This window comes from Peromyscus maniculatus, chromosome 5 (genome assembly GCF_049852395.1).
Source record: "Peromyscus maniculatus bairdii isolate BWxNUB_F1_BW_parent chromosome 5, HU_Pman_BW_mat_3.1, whole genome shotgun sequence".
Classification (NCBI taxonomy): Eukaryota; Metazoa; Chordata; class Mammalia; order Rodentia; family Cricetidae; genus Peromyscus; species Peromyscus maniculatus.
Window position 1 is genome coordinate 135,906,106 of NC_134856.1, and position 12,110 is coordinate 135,918,215.

Below are 12,110 nucleotides of genomic sequence, written 5' to 3' on the forward strand. Positions count from 1 at the left end.
TCTCCCCAGTTTATAGCACTAATTTGTTTAGTTCATGGAGCTTTGAAATTCCCCATGAGCTGGCAGTCTTTCAGAAGAACTACCCAGAGGCCCCAGGAAAGTTAAGTGTCTAAGATCCAGGTTTCCTGTGGCTCATGGGCTCCTCAGATAAATGTCTCCTCGTGCAGCTGCAGACCACCTCTCTGGCCCTCACCTCTCACTGCAATACTATTTATGATAGACAAAAGTAGAGGAACAGCAGCCACAGTTGCTGCCACTAACTCACTGCTGCCACCATACATTTATAGCAAATGTGTTTAGCATCTTTATAAACATTTTGTTAATACTGAGAACACTTTAAGTATTTTTTCCCCTCATTTTACGGACAAGTAAACTAAGTCCAAGAAGGGCTGAGTAACTTGTTTTAGAAGCAGGGTGCAGACTTGGATTGATTTGACATAATTGTCACTCTTTGATTAAGGCACCTACTGTCAAGACTACAGCAAGGGACGACAGACTGGACAAATGAGCCCACTGAAGGCAGTTGTGGGGGTTGGGGGGGGGGGGTCTTCTCTTTCCTTGAGTCCCATTTAGGCCGAGAATTCCTGGTCTTGCTAATCTATACCGTTAGCCAATGGCCCACATTCTCTAGAGCCTGCTCAAATTTTAGCTAATCTCTTTCTAGAAGCAGCACTTTCCCTTGACCTCATATATAGAAATACAAACTACAGCATTTATAGAGATCTACCTCCTAAATGGCCAATTAATGAGAAATATAAAATGAGGGTTATACTAATGGGTCATGTCTGGTACACTTTTCCTCGGGAGGAAAAACATGAAAACCATCAGTACTGATGTCAAAAGCCCAAGGTTTTCTTTAGAAATGAAGAAAGTCCATGACTGGTTTCACAGCCGTGGGTATACAGTCCTTTTACTTGTTCCTCTCCATCTGTTTCCTCATCTCAGAGTTGGTTATATGAGGATGAATATATATGAGTTTCTATGAGGATAAAATGACAGTACATATATTGGCTGGACTGTGGTGATTGATCAAAAAATAAAACATTGTATGTGTGATGCTGGTCGCGGTGTTGGCACCAACCAAGAGCAAGACATTGCCTGTGGTGGGAACGGGTATTTTTCATCTTGACTACAACTCAAAGAGTTTGTGTGCAAAGGGCATGACATAGTCCTTAATGTCTGTACTGGGTCTTCCAGTCCAGCTAAGAATTCCCCAGTGTGGCACACATCTCATTTTCATTTTAAAATAAAAAACAGCTTTAGATATGATAAATCACAAGGTAGGCATCTGAGTTGTATATTGACCTGGTCTAAGATCCTGTACTGTTGATATCTACTTCTTACAGTCTCTTTCATCCAACTGTCCACCAGCTGGCTCTTTTCACCCTTGTCTGATTACCTCCTTTGGTCAGTTCCTTCTGCGATCTGAGTCTCTGTCCCCTGGGCACTAAGGATAAACCACATCTCTCTCCTGCACTGGAAGGGCTCAGGCGACACTGTGGAGAATGTATACTGCTCTAGTACTGCTACTGAAACAGAATTTGCTGCTGCCACATGATCTGTAGCACCAAACAAAAAAAACAAAAAAAAAAAAAAAAAAACACTGGTTTAAACAGATAACTGTGCCTGGTACTCCCACTGGTAAATCTACTTTGAAAAAAAACTACATAGGAACTAATACAAAGTGTTCACTTAAAAATTCCAGGGAAGCTGGGCGGTGGTGGTGCACACACCTTTAATCCCAGCACTCAGAGGCAGAGGCAGGTGGATCTCAGTGAGTTCGAGGCCAGCCTGGTTTATAGAGTGAGTTCCAGAACAGCTAGGGCTACACAGAGAAACCCTGACTTGAAAAACAAAAACAAAACAAACAAAATTCCAGGGGAAGGATGGCAGGTCACACTTCTATTTTCCTGGCTTACAACTCTTAACTGGGTGAGTAGAGCAAGATGAACTTATAGGTCACTGAATGAAAGAGATAACAGTAAGTAGTGGGATTCAACACCTTTGGTACATCCAAAATGATGCCAGGTTCAGTCAATATTCAGAATTGTGCAGTGCAGTTGAAATGAATGTGGGCAGTATGTCAAAGATTAACTATGAAATTCATTCAGAAACACACAGTTTATGAGTGAAAAACTACCTCTTCAATTAAAATAACCCCATCCAAAGCTCACCACAAATATAAAGAAAAAAATCTCCATATATTGAAATAAGATTTCATTATAAACATAGATAAATATATTTAAAATTTAACTATAAGCAAATTCAAATAGACTGTTGTAAAACAGAATTCTGTTCACAATTGTCTGAAAAGATCTTATAAAACATAAAAATCAGGATGCTGAGTGGGTGCTGGTGGTGAAAATGACAGGGTCCAAACTCTCACAACAAACTAGAGACCACTATAATTAATGAACATGACCAACCCAACAACAATGGTTCTGGTCAAATTCCAGTCTCAAGAAAGTCAAGATTTTCTCCTCCTTCCTCTGCCTGATTTGGTTCGTGACCGGAAAGTAAATTGGTCTTTAAAGTCCACTAAGCAATTTGTGGCTTCTGAAACAGGAACAAAAGACTTGATGGGAGACTCATTTAAGTTGAGCTGTGGTAGGGAACTCTGCATCTCTCTGCTGCAGCTAGCCTCTTCCACCTCTGGTGAAGGTATCCTAGACAGAGAGAAAAAACTCAAGTGAGACATATTACGTGTGTGTGCGTATGTCCAGTTCTTTAAATTTTTTACTTTATGTGTAAAGATGTCTGCATGTATAGTTGTATAACACATACATGTATGCCTGGTGCCCCTCAAGGACAGAGGAGAGTGCTAGGGCTCCTGGAACTAGAGTTACAGATGGTTGTGAGCCACCACGAAGATGCTAGGAATTGAGCCTGGGTCCTCTGGAAGAGCAGTCAGTGCTCCTAAACACTGAGCATCTCTCTAGCCTTTATTGGGAAAAAAAAGGGGTGGGGGGCGTTTCTCACTATGTAGACCCAGCTAGCCATGAACTCAGAGATCAGTCTGCCTCTGTCTCCCATGTTGGCATTAAAGGTGTATCCCACTATGCCTGGTTTCAAGTTCAGCATGAAGCTGGTAAGCACCAATTATGAGCTATACACTATAGTGGAGGCTTTAAATTATATTAGCACACATAATTTCTATAATACTCTAGCCATGTAAGTTGTAAGCATTCTGCTTTTGCAGATGAGAATACTGTGCAAATCACATAATCTAAAGCCATGGAGACATGGAAAGACTGTGGAGTTAGATCCAAATTCCCAAATCTGCTAGAATTCCAATTTGGATGGGAATTGAAAAGAAGAAAAGAGTAACGCATAACCCTACTTACTTTAACGTCAATACAGTTATTTATCCAGTTCTTTTTTTTTTTTTTTTTTGGTTTTTCGAGGCAGGGTTTCTCTGTGTAGCTTTGCGCCTTTCCTGGAACTCACTTGGTAGCCCAGGCTGGCCTCGAACTCACAAAGATCCGCCTGCCTCTGCCTCCCGAGTGCTGGGATTAAAGGCGTGCGCCACCACCGCCCGGCTTATTTATCCAGTTCTTAATCCAGATATAACAGGATCATCAGGTTAAAGAATTGTGTTAGTTCTACAGTGATTTCTATTTTAGCATTTTTAATTATCATTCCTACACAAAGAATCCAGCATTAGGCTCACACTTGCCAGAGCTGTTGACAATACACTTTGTGCATAACCCAACTTACCTGAAGGCTCTTGCTTCTGAAGACTTGGTTTTTTCCTCTACACCTGGAGAGATAAAAGTACTAACATTAGCAGTCATAGCTTCTCATTGTCTGGTGCTTTTCATCAGGCCTATTCAAGTAGTTCAGCTCTCCAATCCTTAGACCAATGGAATGTGAACATTAGCATCCAACAAGCTCAGCTGCAGGTAAACACTTCTGAATGCATCATTTCTGAATAAACTTACCTCAGATCTAGACTCAGGCAATAAGGGCTGCCAGGGGAAACCTGCCACCTGAGAGATTCACAACCTGGTGATCTAGAAGCAGGATGTGAGACAGGCTCTTTTTACAGTCATCACAAAGCAAAACAGATTTGCTTGGTGGTAATAAACTATTATAACTAGACAGTAAGCAAAAAGTTACTGTTCAATTTGTATTTGGCAAATTTTAACAATAGCAACTAACAGGAACAATAGCATCTAACATCCAGCAAAAGCCTACTAATGCCAGGGAATATATTCAGTGCTTTACTAGATACAATCCTTGCAATCACTAAAGTTAGTATTACTAATGCTCCTGATGAATCTACTCTAATGCTCCCTAAATACTAGAGAAACAAAGAGGAATTACTTCCTACAATTTCTTAGGAGTGTAAGTTGGGACACTAAGCTAAAGGTAATGATTTACAAACATTGAGAAGAGGCAGTAATATCTGCATGTGTGGTTTTCCATGACTGTTCCTTTAGAAGATCTATTTTCTGGCATTTTGCAATTTGGAACCACTCCCCAGTTTAACAGGCAGTTCAGACTCTAGCTTTATAAAGCATTACATTAAAGCCATGATGGGTTAAGACAGGTTATTTCCTCATCCTTCCTTGGGAAGAGATGGCCTAGATTAAATTTCAAAGGCTAGCTGATTGGCTCCAAAACAATTTACTTATAATTCCCAACAATCATCTGAAAGGTGAGATTTGCTATCTTCACTAGAAGGCCTAGACAGAAATCCAGATAAATGGTCTTGGGGTCTTCACCTGTGGTCTTGTGTTCAGACTGTTCCAAGAGGCTGAGCAGTCGGCCTTGACTGTGACCTTTTTCCTGTGATGGAGGAAAATAAGACAGTAAGATTACTTCATGGCTAGATTTAAAACACAGTTGACTTAGTGTTGTAAAATAATCTTTTTGTACACTGTGAAGATGTGTCACTCTGACTGGTTTAATAAAAAGCTGAATGGCCAATAACTAGCCAGGATTTCTGGGCAGAGAGGACACTGGGAAGAAGGCAGAGATGCCAGGAGACACAGAGCAAGCAGTATGGACAGTATAGAGATAAGGTAATAAAGCCATGAAGCAAAAAGTAAATTATTAAAAATGGATTAATTTAAGTTATAAGAGTTAGTTAGAAACAAGCATAAGCTAAGGCTAAGCTTTCATAATTAATACAAGTCTCTGTGTATCTCCTATGAGCTGGTGGCTCAAAGAAAAGCCCAACTACAATTGAGCCCAGATCAAATCTTTCCCAGAAGAGAAATGTGGTGGCACAGCTGGCACTAGGTTAGTCTTTCACTTGATAATATATGAGAGTAAATGAGAAGAACAGACAACTGTGATGAAGGGGTTAAAGCACCACATCAGGAACACAGCTGTGTTTCCAGGAGTGGTGCACACCTTTAACCCCAGGACTCAGCTGCAAAAGTAGGTAGATCTCTGAGTTCAAGAGCAGCCTGGCCTACATAGCAAGTTCCAGACCAGTCAAGCTTACACAGGGAGACCCTGTAAGAAAGAAGGAGAGAAAGAAGAGGGAGGGAGGGAGGGAAAGAGGGAGGGAGGGAGGGAAGGAGGGAAAGACTCAAGGATGGTTTTAGCATCAAATCAAATCAGTCCACAAATTACATTAAAGAAGAACCTTTGGGCTGGAGGGTTGGCTCAATGGTTAAGAACATGCTGCTCTTTCAGAGGACCGGAGGTCAATTCCCAGCACTCACATGGCAGCTCATAACTGCCTGTAATTTCAGTTCCAAGGAATCCTAGGCCTCTGGCCTCTGGAGTCCTAGAGCACTGGACTCATGTGCACATACCCTCACACAGACACATACATATACACAACTAAAATGAATAAAAGTAAATCTTAAAAAAAAAAAAGAACAGCTTCTGCCCTATGTTTAAATTTGAGATATTTTTTTAAATCATTTGAAGTGAGAAGACTCACTTTTTTTTTTAAAATATTTATTATGTATACAGCATTCTGCCTGCATGTGTCCCTGGAGGCGAGAAGAGGGCACCAGATCTCATTACATGTGGTTGTGAGCCACCATGTGGTTGCTGGAAACTGAACTCATGACCTTTGGAAGAGCAGTCAGTGCTCTTAACCACTGAACCATCTCTCCAGCCCTAAATTTGAGATTTTTTTTTAAAAAAAAAACAAAAAACCAGTTTCAAGGCACCTTCTACAGGTAGTAATGACAAGATAAACTGGTGGCTTAATGATGAAGAGCAATGGCCACTCTTCCACAGGACCTAGGTTCAATTCCTAGCACCCACATTACAGCTCACAATTGTAACTCCAGTTTCAAAGGACCTGATGTCCTCTTCTGAGCTTCTCAGGCACCAGGTACACATGTGGTACACAGAGAGACATATAAGTGTGTATAATACTCACATACATAAAATAAAAAGTTTAAAATATAAAAAGAAACTTTTAAAAAAGAAAAATAAATTAGCTCTTTGGTATAAATAAGCACTCACCTATAAAACTCAACTCCCAAATCACCTGATTCAGGGGCCAGAGAGGTGGCTCAATGATTAAGAGCACTTGCTACTCCTCTAGAGGACCCAGGTTTGATTCCCTGCACTCACATGGCAGCTCACAACCTTCTGTAACCTACTTCTAGGGATCCAACACTCTTTTCTGGCCTCTGTGATACTAGGCACACATATGGTACACAGACATACATGCAAGCAAAACACCCATGTACATGAAATAAATATTTTAGAGTCATCTGATTCATTGAGATGTCACTTCCTGCTGACATGATGGAGATGGGTTTGGTCTCCCTGCCCAACTGTGTATGTGGTTAGTATGCTAACAGTTCTTGAACACATGTTGCTGCTTTATCTCGGGCCCTAAACTAAAACTTGCCCTTCCTGATCTCTCATCACAAGGCCCGGAAAGCCCTTAGATCCATTTTCCCACAGACTAGGACCATACCCTATAGTTTCTGAAGCCTAGACATAGAAGGGATTCAGAAGTTATTTCACATGTGTTCCTAGCAGTGTGGACATGAATTCCCTACATTTTCTGAAAAGCAATTTGATATAACATTTCAAAAGACATTGAAATGTTGACTTACACTTCAAGAAATAACTGGTAGTTCAAGGATGGGTTAATGGTATTTTCCCCATTTTTAAATTGTCATTATTCTGTTTTGTTTTTATTGTTTTATTGGAGTTTTGCTGTAGTTTGTTTTTTAGACTAGGGTCTCACTACCTACCTCAAGTTGGTCTAAAACTTACTATGTATCCAGGACTGGCCTTAAACTCTCATACCTCCTGAGTGCTGGGATTACAGGAGCTTGCCTATGCCAGCCTTTAGACTGTTTTAAACAGTTATAAATACAGAAGGATTGGGGGAAAAAAACTAAATTTCAGTAATAAGTTGATGGTTAAGTGACCATCTATATGATACAAACATTAATAATAATGGTTTTTGTGGGTTGGGAAGCAGGTGTTAGAGGTGGAGGTGGGGCTTAGAATTGCTATGTAGACCAGGAAGTCCTCAAACTTATCATGATCTTCCTCCTCTGCTTCATTAGTGGTGAGATTATAGATATGCTCTGCCATACCCAGCTAATAATGTTTTAGAAGTCTAAAACTAAACGCAGAGGAATGTTTACACTGTACAGTAGAGCTTCTTATCCCACTTGGGACCCCTTCTCACTTGAGAAACTTTTACATGATCTTAGGTATACAGGTAAATAAAATCAATAAAACAAATCAAAGATTTATTGATAATAAATCATAATGAAAATTATTTAAGGATAATTCTATGGACTATATATAATTTTACCATTTACTAAAGATAAAAGCAAATGTGCATACTAACAAAATGGATGAGCTTGTGGTATGGTTTTAGTTTTTGATGTTTTGGCTTTTGAGATAAGGTCTCATATTACCCAAGTTGGCCTTGAACTTGTTATACAGCTGATAATGACTTTGAACTTCTGATCCTCCTGTTTCTACCTCCCAAGTGCTAGAATTGTAAGTGTACTTTTGTCATCAATCTCAGTATTATAGGGTACAGAGCTTCATTCATGCTAGGTGCAATCATTCTACCTCTAAGTCAAAACTCCAGCCCACACTTGTATATTTTTACATAAGGATTAAATCCTGGCCCAGCAGTAGTGGCGCACACCTTTAATCCCAGCACTCAGAAAACAGAGGCAAATTGATCTCTGTGAGTTCAAGGCCAGCCTGGTCTATAGAGCAAGTTCCAGGATAGGCTCCAAATTTACACAGAGAAACCCTGTATCAGAAAAAAAAAAACAAAAAACAAACAAACATTAAATTCTACTGAATATCTAACACTGCAAAATGTAGAGCATGTTCAATGCATCTCAGAATTGATTGATATTTTGATTTTATTATCATCAGTGCTGAGAACACTGCTTTACATAAACACATACTACAAATTGACAGGTATACACTTAGGGCCATTTCAGAAATTGTTGGAAATTTCTGCCTTAATCCCAAGCCAAAATTCATTATGAATTTTGTAGGCAACCCACATTACTAACTCAAATAGCAATTTTTAAAATCAAACGTTCTTACAAAATACAACCAAAAGATATACTAATTTGGGAATGGGGTGCCACAGAAATGACTGCTGTGAAAAATGAGGACCTGAGTTTGGGTCCCAACACAAATTTAAAAACTGGCATGGCCCTATGCAGCTATGGCCCTAGCATGAGGGTTGGAGTAGATAAAGGCAGATTCCCAGAGCTAACTGGTTAGACAGTCTAGCTAATCAGTGAACACCAGGTTCAATGAGAGACCTGTCTCAAAGGATAAGTGGGGCATCTGACATAAACATAGGTACCTGCATGGTAAAATTAAAAAAAAAAATAAATAAAAGTTATGCTTTTCATAATTAAACCATTATGTTTTTATAAAAGTAAAAACTTTATATGTACTGTAATTGCATAGCAATTAAAACTGCCATAGTTTTGGATCTGAGTGGAGGGATTTCAGGCAGCACCCTTTAATCTGTAAGCCCCAGATCCAGTGAGAGATCCTGTCTCAAAATTGGTGGATGCTCCTGGGGAATAACACACAAATCTGACCTCTGGCCTCCATACATAAATGCACATATATGCATGCACACATACACACAAACCCCCACCTATACAAGCATAAATCTTATATCAAGATAACTAGGAAAGAGAGGAGGAGGAAGAGGGAGGGAAGAGAGGAAAGATAGGGAGAACAGAACTGTAGCTTTTCTTAAAGCACATACCTTTGATTTCCTCGGCCGCTGCTGCTGCTGCTGCTGCTGCTTGCCCTCCACAGTCGCATACACTCTTGTTCTCTTACTCCCTTTGGTCCCATCTCCACCGTCACTCTTTGCAAGCTGGAGACAGGCCTCTACATGACACTGATACTCTCCAAGTGGGACCAGGGACTTACACAGATAACACTTCTCCTTCCTGGGTAATCAGAAGAGGGGTGGGAGATGAGAGGGAAGGCAGTTTTAAGATCTGCTTTTGCCTCTGGGCTCTTGGAATGTTTCAAACTGTCTTTTTACATCTCAAAAATGTCTGCAAAGGAGACTTGTCAACCAATGCAGATTCACTCAGTGGGATCACCAATAAAATTAACCCTATGCCAATCATAAGGACTAAGTCATTAGCAGTTTTCCCTGGCTGTTTCTCTGTATCCTGCTGTTGCAGCAGTGGGATGGTAATGAAATCAGCTCTTCTAAATATCTCAAACAATGCTGATTGCTCCTAAGACATAAAACAGTCTGTCAAACGCTTCTGAAATTGAGTGTAATCGTTTCTTCAAAGAGAAGTTAAAATTTCGACAGAAAAGGGAGCACCAAAAAGCACTAAGTCAATAATGAGAGTTTTACCATAGTTGATGAATTTGTTTGGTTAGTAAATCAAGTCTGTCTATATGATAACTTCCTTGACTCAATAACCTGACACATCAACTAGGAAGTTACTAAAACATGCGGCTCTGCCACAAGTTTTTGCACATAACATAGTTACTGTCAACTTTTTATAACAAAATCATTCAGAGAAAGGAAAGAAAGTGTGTTCTTGAGGTATCAATGAAGACAGAACTGTGGGAGTTAGTGAAGAATACTTATTAACTACTTTCTCTGTGGTCAGTACCTTTCAACATATTTCTCAATTAATTCTTCAGCCCCATTAGGATAGAACTATTCTCCCCAAGGTAGTTACAGTTAATAAATATCAGAACTCATAGCTGATTCATAAATTCATCTTAAACTTTCTTTTCTGACCATTACTGCTTAGTAACTATGGCAAGAGATTAGATCTATGGAAGATTTTCTCTAAAGGACAATAAAATAATAGAAATAACATCTCAAACTACTCAATTACTTGGAAGGATGCAAGTAAAACTCTACCTTGTGAGAAAAGTTAGATTAGTATATCTTCAAAGTTTATCAATTAATGCAAAAAACACTATTAATTCTCATTATTAGATTAGTACAAAAGTAATTTTGTTTTCTGCACTGTTGAATTTGTCATTTGATAATGAAATACTCTTAAATAAATATAGTTATGATATACATCTTTTTTTTTTTTTGGTTTTTCGAGACAGGGTTTCTCTATGTAGCTTTGCACCTTTCCTGGAACTCACTTGGTAGCCCAGGCTGGCCTCGAACTCACAGAGATCCGCCTGCCTCTGCCTCCCAAGTGCTGGGATTAAAGGCGTGCGCCACCACCGCCCGGCTCGATATACATCATTTTAATGCACATTTTTTACTTTATGGGTTTTTGGTAATGACATAATACTTGCTGTTTATATTTATTTTATAATATGGAAATGGTGTGAAGCAAAAATTTGAGCAGTTTTCTTATTTGGCTAAAAATAGGTGGTAAAACAGCTGAGGCAATTTGCAACATCAATAGGTCTTTGGTCCAGGAACTGATAGAGTACAGTTTTGGTGGTTCAAGAGCCTGGAAGGGAAGGAGCTTAGTGGTTGGCCACAGGAAGTTGACAATGAGCAACGAAGAGCACTCACTAGAGCTGATTCTGTTATTTGACTCAAGAAGTTGCCAAAGAGCTCAATGTGAACCATACAAGTTGTTTAAGTATTTGAGGCAAATTGGAAAGGTGAAAAGGTTTGATAAGTGGGTGTCTCATGACTGAACCGAAAAAAAGAAAAGAAAATTTAAGTTGTTTTCAATTGTCATCCCTCTTAATCTACAGAACAACAAACCATTTCTTATTAAGATCATGACATGCAACAAAAAATGAATTGTGCTTGACAACCAGTGATGACCAGTTCAGTGGCTGGACCAAGAAGCTCCAAAGCACTTCCCAAAGCCAAACTTGTACCAAAAGAAGGTCAGGGATAACTGTCTGGCAGTCTGCTGTTGGTCTGATACACTGAAGCTTCTGAATTCAGGGATACCATTATGTCTGTGATTTGTGACCAGAAAATTAATGAGATATAGCACTAAGAACTGTGATGCCTGAAGCCAGCACTGGCCAATAGGAAGACCCTGAAATAAACAAACATTTTTCATTGGCAAAAATACACTGACTATAACGGTTCCAATTTTGATTAATAAAGTGTGGTTGAACCCAGTCATGACTTAGAATTTATGGTCTTAAAACCCCAGTTCCATTGGATTAACCTAATCTATGAGAGACAACAGCACTACAGAAAGACCTGGACATTTAAAGTCAGGCAGACTTTGACTTTGTTATTGTTGGCCACATGACTTAGTTACATATAATTTATCTTTATTTGAAAAAATAAGAAAGAAAATGAAAAGGGGCTGAAGGCATAGTTCGGTGATTGACTGCTTGCTTAGCACATACAAGGTCCTGGATTCAATCCCTAGTACTTGAAGGGGTGGGAGGAAATACAGAGAATTGTGGGAAGCATAGCCCTAAAGGATATAGCTACAATACAATTCCTGAACCTAAGGCTCAGGGAACATCGTGGAAGAGGGGACAGAAAGATTTTAAGAGCCAGAGGAGGGCTGGAGAAATGACTAAGCAGTTAAGGTACCAAGTTTAAGTTCCAGCAACCATATGGTGGCTCAAAACCATCTATAGTGGGATTTGATGCCCTCTTCTGGCATAAAGGCATACATGCAAATAGAGCTCTCATATACATAAAATAAATCTTTTAAAAAAAAAAAAAAAGAGCCAGAGGA

The 12,110-nt window shown here is 39.5% G+C and overlaps 1 protein-coding gene across 17 annotated transcripts in view; it reads right to left on the bottom strand.

Moving 5' to 3' along the window:
* Window positions 1-2,182: 2,182 nt before the first annotated feature.
* Uimc1 (ubiquitin interaction motif containing 1) overlaps window positions 2,183-12,110 on the bottom strand; it is an 82,425-nt gene continuing 72,497 nt past the window's right edge. For all 17 annotated transcript variants that reach the window (XM_076573400.1, XM_076573393.1, XM_042278517.2 and 14 more), the window contains 4 exons: window positions 9,206-9,395; window positions 4,728-4,791; window positions 3,718-3,760; window positions 2,183-2,666 (listed from right to left, as the gene is read on the bottom strand). In XM_076573400.1, coding sequence (XP_076429515.1) covers window positions 2,468-2,666; window positions 3,718-3,760; window positions 4,728-4,791; window positions 9,206-9,395 — 496 coding nt within the window. In that variant the 3' untranslated portion in view covers window positions 2,183-2,467. The remainder of the gene's footprint in view (window positions 2,667-3,717; window positions 3,761-4,727; window positions 4,792-9,205; window positions 9,396-12,110) is intronic.